We start from the raw sequence: 23423 nt of genomic DNA, 5'->3' as shown, positions 1-23423 counted from the left end.
ACGCCAACCACTAACTGAGAGGACAGATGCCCAGGGCGGCTGACATTTACCTTTAAGTGACCAATCATGAACTTGTGGGCTATGTGGTTCCACGTGGACTTCTTGTAAACAGAGAGGTGGCCGTAATCGTGTTGCAGCCATCCAGCTTGGGCCTGGGGAGAGAGGGCCACGGATGCTTTCCCAGCGTTGGCACCCAGGCACCAGGCCTCTGCCAGCTGGGGGAGTCAGGGGGCGGGGGCTTCAAGTGACAGGTGAGAGTGTCACGCCTCACCTGAGAGGTAGCGAGGACGAAGGCCGTAATGACGGTTGGAATCCAGCCGTTGCCAAAGTAAAAGATGGTGAACCAGGCGATGCTCTCCATGACGATGATGTGGGCCAGGTAGAGAAGGAAGAACAGGTGGCTGCTCTTGAAGAGGTTCATGTCCTCAGCCGTCTTCCTCAGGGCCCGGAAGTCCTCAGTGATCTGGGACTGTTGAGCCAGAGTACCGGGAAGGAGTCAGCCTCCCAGCTGCTCCAGAGGGGACCGATTGACACACCTAAGCTCCACAGGAGCCTGGCCGCCGTTCACTGCAACAGCTGCCGTCACCGCATTACCTGCCTGAGCCTGGCACAGCCCTGGGGAATGTGTTTGTCCACAGCCAGTTCAGTGGCAGAGAAAGGACTTAACTCAAAAGCTTGCATTCTACACAGGAGCATTACTCAAAATAGGCAAAAGGTGGAAACAACCCAAATTCCACTGATGGATGAATGACTGAACAAAATGTGGTCTATACATACGGTGGAATATACAGCCTTCCAAAGGAAGAAAATTCTGACACTTGCTACTAATGAACGAACCCTGAAGACATTAAGCTGAGTGAGATTAAGCCAGACACGAAAAGACAAATAATTACGAGTCCTCTTATATGAGGCACCTAGACTAGGCAAACTCATCAATAGAAAGAACAGTGTTTACCAGGGGCTGGGGGGAGGGACAGATGGGTAGTTAATGGTAATGGGGGCAGAATGTCAGTTTGGGGTGATGAAAGTTCTAGAGATGGGTGGTGGTGACGGCTGCAGAACAACGTGAATGTGCTCGAAGCCACTTAACGGTGCGCTTACAATTGGTTAAAATGGGGAACTCCCTGGTAGCCTAGCACTACCAGGATTCCGCACTTCCATTGCGGAGGGCCTGGGTTCAATCGCTGGCTGGAAAACTCGGATCCCCGCAAGCTGCCCAGTGTGGCCAAAATAAAAAAAAAAAGTTAAAATGGTGAATTTTATGTTGTATCTATTTTACAACAATTTTTTAAAATACAAGGTTTATAGCAAATGTTTTCTTTCCTTTTTTTAAAAAAACACATTATTTATTTATTTATTCGGCTGCGTGCGGGGTCTAGTTCCCTGACCAGGGATCGAACCCGGGCCCCCTGCATTGGGTGTGTGGAGTCTTAACCACTGCACCACCAGAGAAGTCTCACAACAATATTTTTTTTTTAAAAAAGCTTATTTTTCCACTACCTGACATGCACCAGTTTTTCCGGACACTCTATCAGGCAGGAGAGGGCTGGGTGGGCACTGGGCATGTGGGGTCAGGGAGATAGAGGCAGAGTCAAGGGTGGCTCTGGGGACAGGAGGGCATCACTGGGACAAAGAGGGAAGCTAGGAGGCAGGGGCAGGGCAGGAGGGGGAAGAAAGGCCAGATACAAGGGCAGGGGGCTGGGCAGGATGGAAAGACCCTGTGCCCAGCCTGGCACCGCTGAAGCCCCAGAGGTGGAGAGGCTGGGAATGAATTACTCCAAGGTGAGGGCCAGCCCAGGCTGGCAGCAGGAGGGGGGCTCACCAGGGCCATCGGAGGCTCTGAGTCCTCCCTGACCCTAGGTGATGAGCAGTGGCTCCCCCTGGACTGGCATAAAGGCTCCTTTGCCCCACGCCCTGCACTCTCCTTCTTGGGGCGAGACCCCCTCCCCCCACAAACCCTCCCCTTCTTCCTTGTGAGGCCCGACTCACATTCTTGCTGTGGTCCTGGCTGGGCTCCTCAGGGGCCAGCTCGCCAATCAGCAGGGGCTTCATGAACTTGCGCACGAAATCAAGGTTGCGATGGAAGGCCAGGAAGACATCCTGGGGAGCAGGGGACAGGTGGTGAGTGGGAGACCCCGACCTCGGCCAGTGCCTCCACCCCAGGCAAGACGGGGCTCGCCAGCAGAAGCTCTGTCCCACTAGGACATCAGGACACCGAACGGGTCTGCAACCATCCGACCCCAAATGCTCTGTCAGCCTCATTCCGGCAGGTCCCTAAGTGCCCAATTCCAGTGGAGGTGTCACTTCGGGCTCTGCCCTGATGAGGGGCCGCTGAACTCGCCATGGGTGTTTACAAAACCGCAGAGACGTGCGGCCTGCCGCTGGGCGAGTCACAAAAACGCGCCCCTGCAGGGCTACACGGCGTGGGCACCGGGCGGGGCACAGCCGGGAACCCGATTCTCCTCCAGCTGCTCCTGCGGCGTGGGCTGCCCGGTTTCCGACGAACTGCACCACCCACCACGTGGTGCACACGCCTATCAACAGAAAGAACAAGTCTGGAGCCTACCGCAAGCATGCAAAATGTGCTTAGCTCATGTTAAACCAGAAACAAACGCAGAATTCCGTAAAATGCATTTCTGGAGGGGTGGGGGCAGCATTTTCATACTTTGAAAAGGTATGAAAATAATTGTGTAGATTATGAAAACTTTTTTATGTAGAACTCTAAACTGTTATGTGTTAAGGTGGTGGCATTATGCCTTGCTTTCTCTTAGTTTTTCCAAACTTTCTCCAACATTGCTGTATTGCTTTTAAAAAAATTTTTAAATTAAGATTGTGCCTTTTAATCTTTTTTTCCAATTATAAAGTAATGTGCATAGTTTTGGCAAATTTAGAAAATGTACAGAAGAATAAAGAGGAAAATAAATACCACCCAGAGTGACCACCATTGCTAATATTTCAGGATTTTGTTTTCCAGTTTTTTTCTATACATGCTATGTAAATTAGATAAAACAAATACAGCATCTCCACTAGAGATGTGCTGACCACAGACCGCCCCCTCCCACCGCATGGGATACAATATGATGTCGCTGTTCACCTAGCATCAAACCAAGCTTCAAGGTGAAACTCACATAATATTGTACGTCAACTATATCTCAATTTAAAAAAGTTTTTTAAAACAAGTCTTGAGGGCTTCCCTGGTGGCGCAGTGGTTGAGAGTCCGCCTGCCGATGCAGGGGACGCGGGTTCGTGCCCCGGTCCGGGAAGATCCCACATGCCGCGGAGCGGCTGGGCCCGTGAGCCATGGCCGCTGAGCCTGCGCGTCCGGAGCCTGTGCTCCGCAGCGGGAGAGGCCGCAACAGTGAGAGGCCCGCGTACCGCAAAAAAAAAAAAAAGAAAAAAAAACAAGTCTTGAGACTTTGCTAGGAGAGAGGAACAAGTTGCCTGATACCTCGAGAAACAATCAGAAAAATCAATGTAGTGGGAAAAAAAAGTCAGGGCGCACGCGTGCGTGTGCGTGTGCGTGTGTGCGTGTGTGCGTGCGTGCGCGTGCGCGCGCGTGCGTGTTGGGGGAGGGGTCCTAGATTAAAAGAGACAGAAAAATATATAACAAAAGGTTATAAAAACTGCAGTGTTTGATTTGAAAGGCTCCCATTGGAGGGCGAGAAACCCAGCAGTTACCCAAGACATTTTGATATTGAATGAGAGATTTTGGATCTGGACAGGATATCTGATCATATTAAAGAATCACTATTGGGACTTCCCTGGTGGCGCAGTGGTTAAGAATCCGCCTGCCAATGCAGGGGACACGGTTCGAGCCCCGGTTCGGGAAGACCCCATATGCCGCGCAGCAACTAAGCCCGTGCTCCACAACTACTGAGCCTGTGCTCTAGAGCCCGCGAGCCACAACTACTGAGCCCGCACGCCACAACTACTGAAGTCCACGTGCCTAGAGCCCGTGCTCTACAACAAGAGAAGCCACAGCAATGAGAAGCCCGCGCACCGCAACAAAGAATAGGCCCCGCTCGCCGCAACTAGAGAAAGCCCGTGGGCAGCAACGAAGACCCAACGCAGCCAAAAATAAAATAAAGTAAATAAGTTTATTTTTGAAAATGTGCTCAGCCTCCCCTCCCCCCACCCCACCCCCCTGCCAAAGTAGCTCACAATTGCCCTGGCACCAAGCCTTTTGCCTGGTCTTTGTTCTGCTTGTGTCTAGAACAGACTCACAAAGCAACGCTTTGTGCAGAGGAAAACTGGGCCCAGAGTCTTTTAAAAATGTCTGCACCCCCCTCACTGAACAGAAAGGGGTGGTAGCAGAGGATGAGAGCAAGTGTATCTTCAGAGGAGAGATGGGCTGCTATCCCAGGGGCCCTGAGAGGCAGCGAGGAGCCTGTGGTCCACGCTGGGCCAGCTGCCACCCAGCCCCCCAGCCTCCGTCTCCTCTGCAAGGGAGGACCCTCCCAGCTCCAGTGTTCAAAGGCCCTGGGAAAGGGCCTACCAGGAGCTTCCAAAGTCAGGGCTCAGGCATTGGTGGTAGGGCAGTGAGCACAGCTGCCTTCCAAAGTCAGAGCCGTAAAAGGCCCTTTCCTTGGCCCACCTCACAAGACACCACGGCTGTTGAGAAACGAAGGGGGACGTCCTTGGTAAGGCAGTTTCCTGAGGAACGATGGCTGATAATAAATAACGAAACAATCTCTACTCTTCACTGGGAGACAGACAGCCTGCAAGCGCATCACCTCTCCTCCGGCGCCCGCTGCCCCCCACCAGGTCCAGGTCCCACCTCCAAGCCTCTGCCTGGGCTGAGGAACCTGGTGGAGCAGACTCCTGTCCTGACTGAGGCCATCCCTGGGTCAGTTCCAGAGAGCTCTTGGGTGGCGTCATCTCCCTGAGGCCAAGGGAGAGGAAGGGCCACGTGCCAGGTGGGGAGCCAGGAAAGTTGTCTCTGTTACCTCCCTGATGCCTCAAAGCCCCACTTTACAGTTGAAAGCACTGGAGCCCAGGAAGCTGACACCCAAGTGGCAAAGTCAGGGTCAAATCCAGGTTCACCCGATCCAGGGACCGCAACCCCACAAGCCTCACGCAGGTTTAGAAAGCCGAGCGCTGTTCAATTATCTCATTATCCATGTTAGATCCAGCAGCTTTCCGAGCAGACCTGGTGGAAACCACGCTTGAACCCACCAAGCTGGTTTCTACACCAGGGCCTCTGGCTCTTCCTTCTGCCTGGAGCCCTGCTCCCTCAGCGTCCCGGGGCTGGCTCGTCCCAACCTACCACCCTATCTGAAAGAGCCACCCTCCAGCCTCATGCTTTCTGGGACATCACTCTGTTTTAACAGTTATCAAAACCACAAGCTCTATTACGTGCTCACTTCTTTATTGCCTGTTTCCCCAACTAGAATATAAGCTCCACTAAAGGGCCAAGCCTGTCTCGTTTGTTGCAATAACCCCAGTGCCAACAACGATGCCTAAGAGAGGCTCACAAGACCCCACAGCTGTGCACCCTCTCAGCCCTGGAAATTTTCCACTCTTCAGTCATTTTGCACAACCCGGCTTGTGCTTCTGCAACATCTTCACCTGCTCAGCGGCTGAGATTACACAGGTCAGCCACTGAGCCATGGGCTTTGTGTGCGTAACCCACGAATCTTTACCAGACTCTGTGAGGCAGGTCCTGTTTTAGAGGTGAGAAAGGAGGCTGATGGAGGTGAAACTACTGGCCCACGGGTCACACTCCAGGTCCGCCTAACTCTAGACTTTTCTGCTGTTCATACAAAAGCCTCGATCAAAATGAGCTTCCTCCTCCTGAGAGTTGATCACTTTTTGTGTCTCCCCCTTGCAAGTGTCACAGATGTGCCTCACCAACTTGTAGCGGGTTCCCAAAAGTTAAAGTGTCTGGCTGGCACGAGGCAGGACACGGCCAATCCAAACGTTGACTTTGGAACAAGAATTGGAAGCAGGCTCTATCCTCGTCCGACAGGGAGATTGGAGGCAAAGACATTCCAGGAAGAAGGCCGGGGACACAAGTAAAGGGGAGGGAGTGGCCAACAGTTCCAGCGGGGGCAGATCCACCCCCAGGAGGGTAGGTGTGCCTGTTGGGTGCTGGGGAGGTCAGGCTGAGGATGGAGGGACAGAACACCCAAATTCTCAAATGCAAGACCTTCACCAGTTCCTGCTTCTGCCATCGCCCGGCTCCCATGCCAGCCCCTTCTGCATGAAGACATCCTCCCTGCCTGGCTCCCAGGCGCTGAACAGAACTCACAGCTCCTCCTGCACTGAGCAGCAGGCGTCACGTCTCGTTTCTGGCCGTGTCCACCTTCTCTGCAGAGCAAGGCGAATCTCTAATCCAGCTTCTCATATCTGGGCACACGGCCAGGGACTGGGGAAGCGCAGGAGAAGCAAACTCAGGGAAGACAATGCTGCCGGCAGCAGCCCTGGGAACCAAGACTGTGGAGCACGGGGTTAGGGAGGGAGAAGCAGAGGAGGGACCCTACGTTCTCAGCTGGAAATAGGGATGCTAGCTTCCTTTCCATGGCGGAGAGATGTGGGCAGGATGTCCCCTCCAAGGGAAAGAAGCGATGGCGGGGGGGTGGGGGGGTGGGGGGCGGGGTAGTGCTCTGTGGCCAAAGGGCCCTTGGCGAGAGCGTCCCTGCTGATGCCATGCACAGGCAGCCTGGGCATGAAGGGATTACAGCAAAGGAAACACACCTCGATAAGATGCCAAAGATACCAGGGATGCTGGGCTCGGTACGGGGTCTTCTGGGGGCTGCAAGGAGTTGACTGCTCCTACCAAGATCTAGCTGAGGGGGTGGGGCTGCCCTTCAGGCACAACCACAGGAGGGATTTCAGGTAAACGCCTTTTACCTTTGGCGAAAAGGAGGTCACCAAGGTTCCTCTGCTTCACCCTTGTTCTTTTCCTGTTTACTGAACCCCCTACTGTGCGTGCTGGGAACATGCACACATGTGCTCAGGAGGCTAAGGGTTCCACGGTAACGTCCCCTCACACTTGCAGAGAGAACGATCTCATCTACAGCCAATTTGAGCCTGATAATAACCTTCCCATTTCCTAGACCTGGAAAGTGAAGTTCAGGGTTAAGTGCCTTGCCTAGAATTCCTAAAGCTGGGACTCGAACCCAGGTCCTCTGCCTCTCAATACCTCGACCCTCCTGCCCTAAGGAGGCCAGAGATTCATTCCATTTTCAACCTGTTGCCTTTTCCCAAGAACGGCATAGGAGCAAGTTCAAAGACGGAATGAATCCTGATCTCTTCTCGCCCTCCCTGGGTTCCAAGGGGCGACTGACGCAGACAGGGCAAAAAAAGTCACCGAGACGAGCGGGGCAGAGGTGGGGAAGCTGGTGCCTGGAGGCAGAGGGTCCAGATTCAAGTCCCAGTTTGAAAGGAGAGAAGCAAATCCAGCAGATGCACTCACTATCTGTGATATTCATCTTTGTGCCCAGGGCCAGCTCGGAACCACAGAGACGCTGGAATAAATGTGCGATGAGTCTTTGTTAGAGATGAAAAGTTCTGGGGAACTTTTATAACTCTGTATATAACTGAATCGCTTTGCTATACACTTGAAACTAACACAACATTGTAAATTAACTATACTTCAATTGAAAAACAGAAAAAAAAGTTCTGCCCTGAAAGAGGAGAGACACCCCTGGGACCCAGGCGAGGGCTCCCTTTGCCCACAGCAAGGCAAAGACCAGGGAAGTGCTGGAGGAACAGAGGGGAAGAAACCCAAGGTGTAAACAGGAAGGAAGGAGGAGAGGAGGAGGGAAGGGAAGGGGGGCTGGGAGGCCTCTGTGTTGGTAGATCCTGAGTTGAGGTCTGACTGCTGCGAAGACAGCAAGGTGTTTAAACCCAAGGGAGCTACTCCCTACAGGGCTGATCGAAGCACTAAATGAGGTGATCCGCACAAATGTGCTTTGTGAGCTGTAAAAATTTAGTTTCATTTTTTATTCTTGCAGAGAGAAGGACCACATGACGATTGGCCTTACCCTTCACTAAGCCACCCTTCTGGGGAGGAGGCCGTCCTGACTTCTGAGGTCTTCTCTTCTTCAGTAACAGGAAAATCCCCTATGGAGGCCCCAGCTTATCGGGCTTCCTTGACTGTCAGCCTCTGGTGAGGATACCACTGCATCAGGATTGGCTCATAACAGTGCATTCAAGTGCTCCCTGGAATCTAACCTCTATCTGCAGATCGGTCCTTCCCACACTTCACAGGACCATAAATACTCACTCCCCCAGATCTGAAGAAGTCCATGCCCCAAGGGCAAAACCACCTGCTCAACAGCCCAAAAATAAAGAGACAGAGTCTCTCCATGCCTAGCCTGTTCCTGCCCCTCTCAAGTCCCCTGCCCAGAGACCCCAGACTTCCTGTGGCCTTTTTCCAACCTGGTCCCAGAAAATAGAGAAAGAGGGAGAGGGAGGGAGAGGGAGGGAGAGAGAGAGAGAAAATATCCAGTTGCTCCGTCCACCATTATTCAACTCGATTAGTGCATTTCATGCCCCCAAAGTTTTATCTCGGAAGGCAGTAAGCTCTGGGCATAGGGATTGTCTTTATATCTTGCTACACCAAACAGAGCTGGCATGGATTTAAAAAATTTTCCTCCAAATTCCTCTTTGTTTACTTTACATTCTAGCTGTTACATAATCCTCACTCTTACCGCTCACTTATCTGATAATGTAATACAGAAGAACCTTTTGCATTCTATTACAAGTTAATCACTAAAGGGATGTTGTCTATAAGCTTAAATTATACATAATGGCCTATCTCTGGGAACCCTGCTTCTCAGGTAATGAACATTAAGCTACAATACCTTTGCTGAGCTCACAGGAAACATCCTGACCAGGCCCACCTATGACTACAGGGAGGAAGAAATGAACACACACATCCCCTCCAGAGGCTGACGGGAACCAGGAAATGTCTGATTTTACACCCTCCCCTTTTAGTATAAAAGGAGCCTGAATTCTAAGTCAGGCAAGATGGTTCCTTGGGCATGAGCCCACCATCTTCCCAGTTTGCTGGCTTTCCGAATAAAGTCGTTATTCCTCTGCCCCAGCAACTCGTCTCTCGATTATTGGCCCGTCGTGCGATGAGCCATATGAGGTTAGACTCGGTAACAGTAAAACTCCATTGCATTTATCTAGTGCTTAGTTTAGGAAATGCCTTGCCGCAAAAGAAAGTATATTTATTTCACACTACGGAATAAACAGACCAATCCACTGGATTTGACTTTTCCTTCTAGGAAACATTTCGGTGAAGGCTCAACCAGGACAGGAACCTTCAGGATTCACCTATGAAAGATCTCAAACCAGGAGTCAGGTCTTTACTTGGGAATCACTCTTACCCCACCCCCTCACAGGGCTGTGGGAAGGTCCCAGTGAGATAGTATACTGATGGTGCTTGAAAATCTTATACCCACCTAAGTTACAATCGGTATCCCAGCCCCAAGGGCTCAAGGCGAGTTCACAAGCAGGTAAAACGGGATCGGGCCCAAAGCTGTAGGCACTATTGCTGACCCTCTGCTCGCCAAAGCAGCGAGCCAAGCAACAGCTTACACTATAGCTGCCTGCTCTGCCCCCCAACACTTGACTCTGTCTGTCCCAATTAGATAGAAGAGGTAGGGAGAACTAGAGTTCCACCAACTGACGGCCCCATACAGCTTGCCCAGCAAAAGCCCAAACAGGTCAGCATGCCAGACCTCCAGGTGGAATGAGCTATGTCAAGCTGATCTCTCCCTAGTCACCCTTCCCAAATTCTCCATGCCACCAGACCTGCTCTGCTTCCAGCTCACTGCCACCAAGAGTGGCCCCTTCCTTCCCTCCCGGCCTCTGTTCTTCGAGTCCATGGGGTGGGGATGGGGGGAGCAGATCCAGCTGCACCCGAAGAATAAGCAAGGATTTGGGGCTGGGGGGTAGGGGGCGTGGTGGGGTGCTGTGTCATCGCAGAGCTGCAGGTCTGGTGCGCAAAGGTGAGGGTAAGATGGACAGCCCCGGCTCCAGGAAGATCCCAGAGTCCCACTACCTTTCCGAGGGCAAGATGAGGGAGGGCACTCCTGGCCGGATTTGGGAACAGAGGACCATTGAGTTGAAGTCCCAGAGTAACCTCGAATGCAGCTGGACCTGTTGCCAAGCTAGCCTAGTGCTGCTAAATCGTCCCGTCTCAAGGCCCCTCTCCACCTGGGCTTTACAAACTCCAGCCCTTTTTCTTTCCACCAATTCCCACCCGGGGCCCCCAAGAAGGCCGGCCCTTGCCGGGGGGGGGGCGGGGGCAGGGGGTCCTGGTAGTCTCTGAGAGCGTGGGAACAGGAGCTACCAGGCGGTGTCTCCGCGGCAGCCATTGCGGACCTTCTGAGACTGGAATTCCGGCAGGAGCGAGCCCTGGCCGGGGACGAGCTTTCCTTCCCCGCCCCCTAGTCTGGCTGGCGAGTGGGGGACGCGCGCGGAGTCCCACACCTGGCTCCTCTCCCGCTCCTCTCCGCGGGGCCCAGGGGCGGCCATCTTCCACGCTGGGGGCGTCAAGGCTCCAGGGCCCCGGCGCCCTCTCTGGGGAGTCCCAGGCTCCGGCTGAACTCTGAGGAAGGAACGGACGCAAGGATCCCAGTGCGCGCGGTAGATCCTGCATGGTTCTCCACCGCTCGAATATGCCTCTTGGGCTCCAAAATCCGACCCCCACAGCACGTTGGCCCAGCTGTCCCAGAGGACGAGGATTCGGGGCGGGGGATGAGCGCAGTAGACTCTTTCCTTCCCTCCAGGACGCCCCAAGCTCCACTCAGCGCTGGAGGTCTTGTTTGGCGCCCTGGGACCCATGACTCCTGATTCCCTCCTGCAGTAGAGAAAGGTGGCGGGAGAGGCCCCAGACCCTTACCGTAGCATCTTCCCCTGCGTAGTGCCCGATGACCCGGTGGCCCCCCGGGTGCCGGTGTGACCATTCGGTGATGTTGTAGACCTTGCGGTCGATGACGAGCCACTGGTCCGTGCGCAGGTTGTGCTTCTGAATCTCCTCCCAGCGGAAGGCAGGCATCGGCGCCTCGCGCTCGGTGGCCCCCTCGCCCTGGTTCCCCCCCTTCCCCATGCTGCCTGCCGACAGGGTTGCCCCGTGCACTGCGGTGTGTGCGGCCCGGGGCCTCCTAGCTTTCGGCTTTTGTCTTCTCCTACTCCTCCCCCCACCGCGCCCCCTCCCCCAGCTGCCTCGCCTTCGCTCCGGAGTATCCTTGCCTTCCCTCCAGGCTTCCCAGTGCCCCCAAGCGGTCCCCTCCTTCCGCCCCTCCCTCCGCCCGCCGGCCCGCAGTGGACTTTTGCCTCCTGTAAAAACTCCTCGGTATTTCAGGGCCTCGAAGCCTCCTCTTCCCGCCCCGCTGGCTCCCCCCGTCCGGGGCTTCGCATCCTCCCGCGTTCCCCTCCGCCTGGGTTTCCACAGTGATCAGCAGAGCGCCTGCACCAATCCGGGCGCGTCGCCCCGCCTGCCATTGGCCCAGGAGGATCTTTCGAAGGCCAGCGGGCTGGAACAGCGGTCCCCGGCTCCCCCGGCTCCCCCGCCTGCCCCCCCACGCGGAGTCGAGAGGGACCTGGAGGTCGGTTACGTGTCCGAACTCCTCCCTCCCCCGCTCGAGCTGGGGGGTTGGAGGGGGGGACCCAAGGATATCCCAGGGTAGCTTGGCGGGCGAGCTGGGGCGGCGGCTGAGTTCCGCGCTTTCCGGGCGCTTGCGCGCACACCCACGGCCCGCGCTCCCGGGTTTGCACCTGATGCCGGCACGTAGAGGACCCGGCCGCTCCGCGCGCTCTGCGGTGGGGACCGGCCCAGGGCCCGGCTGGCGGGCGCGCAGGCGGCGCCGAGCCGCCGGGCTGGCGAGTTCCACTCTGGGACTGGCCTGGTTAGGTGACGCCCTCCCCTAACCCGTTGGAATCCGGACTCCAGTATATCCACATTGTCCGTGCTATCCACATTGGCGCCCTTCTGCAGCTTCCCTGGGGGAAGAAGCCGGCCTCCGGCTGGCCCAAGGCCTGTAATCAGTGGATCTTAGAAAAGAATTGTGGAACCTCTGATGTACTTTCCTATGTTAGGCGCCATGGTGGAGGGAAGCGGGGGTGGGGGTGGGGGGGCATGGGAGTGGGGACTGCAGGACTTGGTTCTTTCCCTGAACTCAGGAATCTCACAGCCGATTTGGGAGAGGTACCATGGAAACAATACAGGACCTCATAGGATTAATTGTTCAGTGATGTTATAAATAACAGGAAATAAAAATGGGGGTATCAAAAGTGTTGTGGTCCGTGCGCGGGCTGGAAGAAGAATTTCGAGACACGAAGTATTTTAGAAAAGAGTGAGTTTATTGAGAACAAAGAGCAGAGTTAGGGGCGCTGCAAATACCGCGGGCGACTTCCTGATAGCCCAGGGCGAGCCGACCCCCTTTGTGGGCTAGTAGCCAACTTTTATAGCCTCAAGACAAAGAAAATTCCTGCTGGCAGGATGGCATTAGGTGATTGGTCAGGATGCTACAAGGTTACTACATGGCGATTATTTTGCCTAATATGGAATGGGGGAGGGGGGCTGTCTGGTTTAGATTAGGAGCGCGCATGGCAACAGTTGCTATGGGGGCTCCGTTAATTCCTGAGTTTTTGTCCTGTGTCCTCGATGTAGGGTGTCCTCGATGTAGGGCTCCGCACTTCCCAGGGAGGAAGAATGGCATGGAAGCCTTACTGGTTGCACGAGACAAAACGCAAATTGGCTCAGAAAAAAGGAGGAGTTTGTTGTCTCGCTAAACTCAAGGAGGGACTTCCCTTGAAGGCTGCCAGGTCTCTCCCTCCTCTGTTCCTCCTTGAGGTCACCTCTTTCTCTCTCCTTGCAAACGAGGGTCTGGTGGAGAGACAGCTGAAAACTACTGAGTCTTAGATCTTACGGCTGGCTGCGTTGGAAGGTAGGCCTACTAATCTCTCGAGGTATAAACTCAGACACAGAAGGAAGAACTCTGACTGGCACGCCCTTCTCGGATCAAGTACCCATGCCTGGATGAGTCAACTAGGGCCTGGAGATTAATCTCAAAGAGTCCACATGTTGGAGTGCGGAAAGTGTCAAGGTATGAGCGCAGGTTGGAGAAGAATTTCCAGACATAAAGCAGAACGTAAAGAAGATAGAATTTATTAGAGGAAAGGGTCGCTGCCAGAACAGTGGCCCGAATTCCTGGTAGTCTGGGAGAGTCGAGCCCGCACATGTGTTATTGATCCGTTTTTATAGCCAGAAAACAAAGGAATGGTCCAAGGTGAAAATTCCATTTACTGATTGATCGAGGCACACCTACCTTCCTTCTGTACAGTGGGAGTAGGACAGGGCATATGCCTTTCTTTATTTGGGACAGGTCCCATTGCCCAGGTGGGCATCACCCAGGTGGGCTCAGGGATTTCAAAACCATCTCAACATGGTGGGGAGGGCGATTAAGAGTCCAGTAACTTTTTCAGGCAGGGTCATCCTTCGTCCTTGAAGCACCATTGTCCTTGGAGCACCACACTCCCCCTTCTCTTTACGTGTAGGGCCAATTCCTTGGCCTTATTGAATACCCTACTCATATCTACCTAACTGCCTAATTCCCTCTCAGGCATTCAGGAAGCCCTTTTGGGAGGAGAAGGGGCGATGAACTCTCTCTGGCCGCTTCCTGCTGAGTGAGGGCGTCGTGGGGCCCTGGGATCCCTTGCCTGCTCTCTGTCAGGGTGCATCTAGGGAGGAGTGTGGGCCCCATGGAAAGAGATGTTGGCTTGTTCAAGGGTTGTACGAGTGTTGACTGTCCAGTATTCTTTTTTTCTTTTTAATAAATTTATTTATTTATTTTTGGCTGCATTGAGTCTTCATTGCTGTGTGCGGGCTTCTCATTGTGGTGGCTTCTCTTGTCGCAGAGCACGGGCTCTAGGCACACGGGCTTCAGTAGTTGTGGCACATGGGCCCAGTAGTTGTGGCTCGCGGGCTGTAGAGCACAGGCTCAGTAGTTGTGGTGCACAGGCTTAGTTGCTCCATGGCATGTGGGATCTTCCCGGACCAGGGATTGAACCCGAGTCCCCTGCATTGGCAGGCAGATTCTTAACCACTGGGCCACCAGCAAAGCCCTGTCTGGTATTCTTGTTGTATCACCATTTGGAGGTTTATTTGTTGTATTCTGGAAGAGACAAACTTAACAAGAAGGTTAAAAATACATGGCCCAAAGATTGGGCTGGACCTTGCCCAGATGGTTGACCAAAAAACAGCAATCCTCCTTTAATGTTGCACAAGTCCCTCCCTGATAAGCCTTTAGGAGGTCCAGAGCTCTTTTATTTTGTAAAACTACTCCTGCAGAGAAATTATTCGTCTTGTAGCATGTTAATTTGAGCTGCGAGGTTGGCAGTCTGTTGTATAAGTTCAAGAGAGAGCTGTAGGGATGAAAATAGGGTTTAAGAGTCCGGCTGAGCTTGTTCCCATCCCTGTTAGGAGGATTGAGGAAGAGCGAGTGGGACCAGAGAAGGAGGTCGGGGCTGAATAAGTAGCCGCTGTGTCACTTCGAAAGGTTATAGTAGCCCCTGCCACACCCAGGGTTACCTGGGGCTCCTCCGGTCTTCTGGGGAACATAGGGGCCTGTAGACTGAGACTTGGGCACCTTCAGTCATCCGCATCCAGGAGCCCCAGATCTTGAGCGTAATCCCGTTCTCACTCCTGGTGAGACTACCACCAACAGGGGCCATTGGCCTTGACCTCAGCCATGGGGCTGGGACCCAAGATACCCCAGGTGTTGGGTGGTTGTGGTGTTGGCCTACCACCTTGAGGGCGGCAGGGACAACTCCTCTTCCAGTGGCCCTTTTGATGACAGTAAGGGCACGGGGTGTCGGGTGGTGGGGTGCAGCCGTTCTTCACTGTGCGTCCCCGCTGACCACACGGGTCGCAGGTCAGCTGTGGTTTCTGCGACGGGAGATGGGCTGCCTTGAGTCCTTGCTGTGGGAGGGACTGAGTAATGACAAGAGCCGTATATTGAGCAGGTCGTGTTAATTTTTCCTCCTCTCTTTCTCGTCTGTTCCTAGAAGCCTCCTCCCTATTCGTGAAGACCTTAAAGCCCTGTCAATGGGACGGAAAATGGGGTCTGTGGCCCTTGCTCTAGTTTCCGTAATTTCTGTCTTATGCTTGGCGATGCCTGGCTTATAAAGTGAACCGCAGTACAGCCTGGACTTCAGGAGTCTCAGGGTCTAGTATATTGTCTAGTGTATAGTCTCAGGGTCTAGGTTGGTGTATTTCCTCATAGCCTCTGCCAATCGGGCCTGAAAAAGGGCCGCCTTCTCCAAGGGTTCCTGGGTAACTTCTCCGAGTTTCTCATAATTGTGCTGTTTGATGACTGGCCTTTTCATACCTTCAGTAGATATGTAGTCATGAAGCTTCTCCTAGTGAGCCCTCCTGCTGGCCCATTTTCATTTGCCTGGTATCTCCATCCTGGGCCTGCCCGTGGGACTGTCTCTTCCCCAGCTCGGTTCTCAGGATCTCGGGCGTGTGCCTCACCTGCCCAGGCCTGAGCCAAGGCCCCGATCCCAGCCTTGTCTTCGTGATGCAGCAGGTAGTTAGGACACAGGAATATCTGGCCAGGTTAAGTCAAAGGCTATAGTTAGGGCCTGGAATTCCCTGGTGAAGATGGAGAGGTCCTGGCTAAGGGGCCCAGTTTCCCTTGAATATGAGAGATCAGACATGGGGAAGGGGACATGAACCCTGATAGTACCTCGGTCTCCATTAGCAACCTCTCGTAGGGGAACCATGTTGGGACTCGATTCAGAGCGTTGGGCTGCTCGTGGCCGAGTGTGGGGAGGGGAGGGAAGGTCTGCTTGCGGGTAGAGAGGTGGGGGTTGGGGAGCAGCAGTTTGGGGAAGAGGCTGGTGAGATGGGGGACAAGAAGGCTCATCCTAGGGCTTCCCTGGTGGCGCAGTGGTTGGGAGCCCGCCTGCTGATGCAGGGGACACGGGTTCTTGCCCCGGTCCAGGAGGATGCCACATGCCGCTGAGCCTGCGCGTCCGGAGCCTGTGCTCCGCAATGGGAGAGGCCGCAACAGTGAGAGGCCTGCGTACCGCAAAAAAAAAAATTTGGTTACTGATTGGTCGAGGCCCATATACCTTCCTTCGTAAGGGTGGGAGTGGGACAGGCCTTATGCCTTTCCTTATTTGGAACAGGCCCCTTTGCCCAGGTGGGCATTGCCCAGGTGGGCTCAGGGATTTTGTAAGCAGAGCAACATTATGGGGAGGCCGATTAAGAGTCCAGTAGGGGGTGTAATGGTGAAAGTTCTTCAGACAGGGTTGTCCTTGTCCTTGAAGCACCATTGTCCTTGGAGCACCACGGAAAGGAGCCACTTTCAGAGGAGGAGAATGTTGCTACCAGAAGAAGAGAGCATGCTAGGCAGAAAACCAGAATCTGAAGGCAGAAACAATATGGGCTTTGGAGTCAAGACCAGCTTGGGTATGTGTCCTGGTGCTGCAACTGCTGTAGCTGGACTCTGACAGGTTACTCTGCCTTTCGAAGCCTCAGTTTTTTTGCATCAATGATACCTACCCCATGGGGTTGTTTCAAGCATTGGCAATAACATGCTCAGCATATATATCAGGGACTTCGGCCCTGACGGTTATTGTTCACTGTTTGCTTAGGTCCAGCACTTTGGACATTTCTGCCACACCAACCTACTTGTGCATCAAGCTTCAGAATATTAGGTTTGGAAGACGTCATTTAGTCATTCCAAGTACTGGTCCACAAACTGGTTCCAGACAGCATAGAGTTTTCAGCAGTTAGTTGAAAAACTAGAAAAATAAAGGAAAATGTAGAGTGTTTCATAAAACTAAGGGTATTCAATTTAAGTGACTGCCTTTTAAAAAATTCTGTCCTAATTTTCTGTACTAAAATGTTTTTTAATAATGAAATGGTAACAGTAGATGGTGGAGTTTTGAAAATATGTTTATTTCACAAAATGAAAAGTGGACAACTCTACACTCATTTCCATATTTAATTTACTTCTTCATGAAAAATTCGAAAGCACGAGAACCACTGATCTTGCCCAACTCTTTACTTTCAAGCAGAAAATAAATCAAGCCCTGGAGCGTTCACATAACTTGCTCATATCCCAGATTTAGAAAGTGGGTACTTTCAGACACCACCTAGCATTTGACTCAGCGTGGGCCTCTGACAGTTGGTTTTTGATTTTTAAGGTCTCTTTCATTAATTTTTTAATACACTTATTCTTTTTCTTTTTTTTAACAAAAACACCTTTATTTTTGTCTTCAAAGAACAAACTGTTCTTCTTTTTCCAACATAATCATGATTAATACATTTATTCTTTACGGTAATTTGTGGTTCACGGCAAAATTGAGTAGGAAGGTCAGAGAGTTCCCATATACCCGCTATATGTCCACACACACACAGCCTCCCCCATTATCAACATCCCCTACCAGCGGTACATTTGTTACAACTGATTACCAATACTGACACATCATTACCCAAAGCCCATTGTTTACATCAGGGTTTACTCTTTGTGTTATACATTCTATGGGCTTTGACACATGTATCTACCATAACAGTATCGTACAAGATAGTTTCACTGCCCTAAATATCCTCTATGCTCTACCTATTCACCCCTCCCTCCCCTCTATCCCCTGGCCTTTTACTGTCTCCATAATTTTGCCTTTTCCAGAATGTCATATAATTGGAATCATACAGTATACTGTGCACTGAATATCTGTGTCTCCCTCAAGTTCATCTGTTGAGATCTAATCCCCAATGTTATATGTGTGGAGATGAGGCCTTTGGGAGGTGATTAGGTCATGAGGGTGGAGCCCTCATGAATGGGAAGAGTGTCCTATACAAGAAGTCCTCGACCCTTCCACCATGCGGAGTTAAAGCAAAAAGACAGCCATCTAGGAAGTGAACCCTCTCGCCAGACACCCAATCTGCCAGCACCTTGATCTTGGACTTCCTAGCCTCCAGAGCTGTAAGAAATAAATTTCTGTTGTTTACAAGCTACCCAGTCTATGACATTTCTGTTACAGTAGCCCAGATAGACTAAGATACGTCTGCCACCTCACATAGTTCTTTTTGTGTGTATATATGGTGAGAACTTTTAAGATCTACTCCCTCAGCAGTTTTCAAACATACAGTACAGTATGGTTAACTGTAGTCACCATGCTGCTGTACGTTAGATCCCCAGAACTTATTCATCTTATAACTGGAAATGTGTGCCCTCTGACCACCATCACTCTTTCTTCTCCATCTCTCTGGCTACCACAATTCTACTCTCTGTTTCTGAGTTTGGTTTTCTTAGATTCCACATATAATTGAGATCATACAGTATTGGTCTTCCTCTGACTGACTTATTTCACGTAGCGTAATGCCCTCAAATTCCATCCATATCACAAATGGCAGGATTTCCTTCTTTCTTATGGACAAATAATATTACATCGTGTATATATATCATAAGACACAAAACCATAAAACTATAAGATAACCTGGGAGAACATTTAGATGATCTTGAGTTTGGCAATGGCTTTTTATGTACCACACCAAAACCATGACCCATGAAAGAGATAACTGATAAGCTGGACTTCATTAAAACTAAAAACTTATGCTCCGTGAAAGACACTGTCAAGAGAATGAGAACACAAGCCACAGACTGGGAGAAAATATTTCCAAAAGACATAGCTGATACAGGACTGTTATCTAAAATACAGAGAACTCTCAAAACTCAAAAAATAAGAAAACAAATGGGAGAAAATAATTGCAAACCATATATCTGATAAGGAACTCACACAACTTAATAGCAAAAATATATAAGGAACTCATACAACTCAATAGCAAAAAAATCAAATAATCCAACTTAAAAATGGACAAAGTATCTTGTGAGGTAATAGAAAATCTCTATTGGTCTCTGTCCCCAGTTCCTGAAACCCTTGTAATTTTCGGGGTGATAGGAGTGCCTTTTGTTCTAATGAGGTGACTCTGGGTGGGCTACTGGATGAGGGCTGGTCACCAGAAAGATCAAACCATAATCAGGGGCTTGGAGTTTTCAGCCCCATTCCCCCATCCTCCAGAGAGGAGAGAGGAGCTGGAAATGGAGTTAATGATTGATCTTGCCTACGTGAGGAAGCCTCCATAAGTACCCTAAAAGTATGGGGTTTGGAGAGCTTCCAGGTTGGTGACCACATGGAGGTGTGGCGAGAGTGGACAGGGCACGGGGGCTCGGCGCCACTTCCCGCATACCTTGCCCCCTACACATCTCTTCCATCTGGATGTTCATCTGTATCCTTTATCACATCCTTTTATAATAAACTGGTAAACAGTAAGTAAACTGTTTTCCTAAGTTCTGTGAGCCACTCTAGCAAATTAATTGAAACCAAGGAAGGCATTGTGGGAAGCTCTGATTTATAGCCAGTGGGTCAGACGTGCAGGTCACCACCTGAACTTAATACTGGCATCTGAAGTGGTGGTGTGTGGGACAGTCTGGTGGGACTGAGCCCTTACCCTGTAGGATCTGATGCTATCTCCAGGTACACAGTGTCAGAATTGAGCTAAATTGCTGGTGTCACAGAATTGCTTGGTGTGGGGAAACCCCCTTCACATTTGGTGAGCAGAGTGTCAGAAGTGAAGTGTTCTGTGTAAAAGAAAAGGACACACATAGGAAGAAAGGACTACTGGGGGGGTTTAAAATACAGACTGGAATAAACATTTTTTCCAGAGAACGTATACAAAGGTATACAAATGGCCAACAGATACATGATTTGATTTTTTTGCTATTGAGTTGTATGAGTTCCTTATATATTTTTGCTATTAAGTTGTGTGAGTTCCTTATCAGATATATGGTTTGCAATTATTTTCTCCCATTTGTTTTCTTATTTTTTGAGTTTTGAGAGTTCTCTGTATTTTAGATAACAGTCCTGTATCAGCTATGTCTTTTGGAAATATTTTCTCCCAGTCTGTGGCTTGTGTTCTCATTCTCTTGACAGTGTCTTTCACGGAGCATAAGTTTTTAGTTTTAATGAAGTCCAGCTTATCAGTTATCTCTTTCATGGGTCATGGTTTTGGTGTGGTACATAAAAAGCCATTGCCAAACTCAAGATCATCTAAATGTTCTCCCAGGTTATCTTATAATTTTATGGTTTTGTGTTTTACATTTAAGTCTATAATCCATTTTGAGTTAATTTTTCATGAGGGGTCTAAGGTCTGTGTCTAGATCATTTTTTTGTATGCGGATGTCAAGTTGTACCAACACCATGTGCTGAAAAAATTCTCTTTTCTCCACTGTATTGCCTTTGCTCCTCTGTCAAAGTTCAGTTGACTGTATTTGTGTAGGTCTATTTCTAGACTCTATTCCGTCCCATTGATCTATCTGTCTGTTCTTTGCCACTTCCACACTGTTATGATTACTGTAGCTTTACAGTAAGTCTGAAATTGTGTTATTATTTTTTGTTATTAGGAAAACAAGAGATGTTTATTATGAAAATCAGAAAATATAGATAAGTATTTTAAAATATTAAAATAATGCTTATCCTCTCTATTCAGAAACAATCAACTTTACTAGCAGTGTGTACAAGATCTGTGTGTGTGCGTGTGTAAACATATGTATAATGAAATAGAATAGCCCCTGGTCCCATGGAGCTCCCAGTGTGGAGAGGACACAGCAAACACATAACACTCACAAGATAGTGAGTTAAGTGCAAAGGAGTCAAGGGCTAAGTATTAAGGAGAGATACAGGTTCTAGAGTGACAGAGAGCCCAGAAGTTTGCATGGAATTAGCCAGGTGAAAAGGGACTGAGGATGGCAGAAATGTTCCTGGAAGTGAGAAGAGACTCCTGTAGGCACAGAAATCAGAGAGAACTTGGCAGCTCCTGAGGAGCTGAAAGAAGTTCAGTAGATCTGGAACACAGAGACAGACAAGAGGTGGGGAAGTGGAAGGGAGAACTTCCGGCAAGAAGAGTGAGATTTAAGGCCCGGGGTTGGGTGGGGTGGGGTGGAGGCAGCAAGCATAGCTCAAAAGGGCCTTGCAAGTCATGTTAAGGAGTTAGACTTTATGTCAAGGTCATTGAGAAGCCAGGAGATTGATTGGCCGCAGATACTGTTTGTCTTTCTCTGTCTGACTTACTTCACTTAGTATGATGATCTCAAGTGGCATCCATGTGGCTGCAAATGGCATTATTTCATTCTTTTTTATGGCTGAGTAGTATTCCACTGTATATATGTACCACATCTTCTTTATCCATTCATCTGTTGATGGACATTTAGGTTGTTTCCATGTCTTGGCTATTGTGAATAGTGATGCAATGAACATTTGGGTGCATGTATTTTTTTGGATTAGAGTTTTGTCTGGATATATGCCCAGGAGTGGGATTGCTGGATCATATGGTAATTCTATTTTTAGTTTTCTGAGGAACATCCATACTGTTTTGGTTTTTTTTTTAATTTTTGAATTTAATTTTATTTATTTTTTATATAGCAGGTTATACAGCACGCCCACCTGCCACCGCTTTCCCCGCCTTGGTGTCCGCACATTTGTTCTCTACATCTGTGTCTCAATTTCTGCCCTGAAAACCGGTTCATCTGTACTCCATACTGTTTTCTATAGTGGCTGTACCAACTTACATTCCCACCAACAGCGTAGGAGGGCTCCCTTTTCTCCACACCGTCTCCAGCATTTGTTATTTGTAGAGTTTTTAATGATGGCCATTCTGACAGGTGTGAGGTGATACCTCACTGTAGTTTTTTTTCTAATAGTTTTTTTTTAATTAATTAATTTATTTGGCCAAGTCGGGTCTTAGTTGCGGCATGCAGGATTTTTAGTTGCAGCATGTGGTATCTAGCTCCCTGACCAGTGATTGAACCTGGCCTCCCTGCATTGGGAGCATGGAGTCTTAGCCACTGGACCACCGGGGAAGTCCCTCATTGTAGTTTTGATTTGCATTTCTCTGTTAGTGATGTTGAACCTCTTTCCATGTATACGTCTTCTTTGGAGAACTGTCTGTTTAGGTCTTCTGCCCACTTTTTAATTGGGTTGTTTGTTTTTTTGTTATTGAGTTGTATGAGCTGTTTGTATATTCTGGAAATTAAACCCTTGTCTGTCACATCATCTGCAAATATTTTCTCCCATTCCATAGGTTATCTTTTCATTTTGTTTATGGTTTCCTTTGCTGTACAAAAGCTTGTAAATTTGATCAGGTCCTATTTGTTTATTCTGCTTTTATTTCTATTATTGCCTTGGAAGACTGATCCAAGAAAACATTGGTATAATTTATGTCAGATAATGTTTTGCTAATGTTCTCTTCTAGGTGTGTTATGGTGTCATGTCTTCTATTTAAATCTTTAAGCCATTTTGAGTTTATTTTTGTGTATGGTGTGAGATATTTTCTTTTTTTCATTATTCTTGCTAGAGATTTATCAATTTTTTTCAAAAAAATAATTTTTTATTGTATTTACTTTCTTTAATTGTATTTTATATTTCATTGATTTCATACCTTTTCTAAAACAAGCATTTAAAGCTATAAATTTCCCATTAAGCACTGCTAGTTGTAGCCCATAAATTTTGATGTTTTCATCATCATTCATTTAAAAATATTTTCTTTTTTAAAAAAAATAGATTTATTTCATTAATTTATTTATTTATTGGCTGTGTTGGGTCTTCGTTGCTGCGCGTGCCGGCTTTCTCTAGTTGCAGCGAGCGGGGGCTACTCTTTGTTGCGGTGCGCGGGCTTCTCATTGTGGTAGCTTCTCTTGCTGTGGAGCACAGGCTCTAGGCACACAGCCTTCAGTAGTCGTGGCACGTGGGCTTCAGTAGTTGTGGCACGTGGGCTTCAGTAGTTGTGGCTTGTGGGCTCTAGAACGCAGGCTCGGTAGTTGTGGCCCATGGGCTTAGTTGCTCTGAGGCGTGTGGGATCTTTCCGGACCAGGGCTCGAGCCCGTGTTCCCTGCATTGGCAGGCAGATTCTTAACCACTGCGCCACCAGGGAAGCCCCTAAAAATATTTTCTAATTCCTTGCAATTTCTTCGAGCCTGTGGATTATCTGGTAATATGATAATTTCCCAATATTTGGAGATCTTCTGAACAGTCCTTTGTAATCAACTCCTAATTTAACACAGTTGTCAGAGAATATACTCTGTATCATTTTATTTTATATTTAGTGATATTTATTTATTTTATGGCCTAACATATAGTCTATCTTGAAGAATGTTCAATGTACTCTTGAAAAGAATGTGTCTTCAGTAGTTGGATGCACTGTTTGATACATGTCAGTAGGTGAAACTGGTTGATGGTATTGTTCAAAATTCTATATTGATTTTTTTGGTCTGTTTTATAAATTACTAAAAGGAGGTGTTAAAACCTCCAACTATGATTATGGATTTGTCTTCTTCTCTTTTTAGTTGGTCAATTTTTGCTTCACATATTTCAATTATTAGATTCATACAAATTTT

The 23423-nt window shown here is 49.5% G+C and overlaps 1 protein-coding gene across 1 annotated transcript in view; it reads right to left on the bottom strand.

The window, feature by feature from the left end:
- FADS2 (fatty acid desaturase 2) overlaps positions 1 to 11068 on the bottom strand; it is a gene marked incomplete at its 5' end in the record, with an annotated part of 33253 nt that extends 22185 nt beyond the window's left edge. Inside the window, 4 exons of the mRNA XM_082844044.1 lie at positions 51 to 152; positions 272 to 469; positions 1990 to 2100; positions 10862 to 11068. Of these exons, the coding sequence (XP_082700170.1) occupies positions 51 to 152; positions 272 to 469; positions 1990 to 2100; positions 10862 to 11068 (618 nt within the window). The remainder of the gene's footprint in view (positions 1 to 50; positions 153 to 271; positions 470 to 1989; positions 2101 to 10861) is intronic.
- Between the last annotated feature and the right edge of the window lie 12355 nt (positions 11069 to 23423).

Source organism: Leucopleurus acutus (genome assembly GCF_964270905.1).
Source record: "Leucopleurus acutus genome assembly, chromosome: 8".
Taxonomy (NCBI): Eukaryota; Metazoa; Chordata; class Mammalia; order Artiodactyla; family Delphinidae; genus Leucopleurus; species Leucopleurus acutus.
This window is presented reverse-complemented; position numbering and strand designations above follow the sequence as displayed.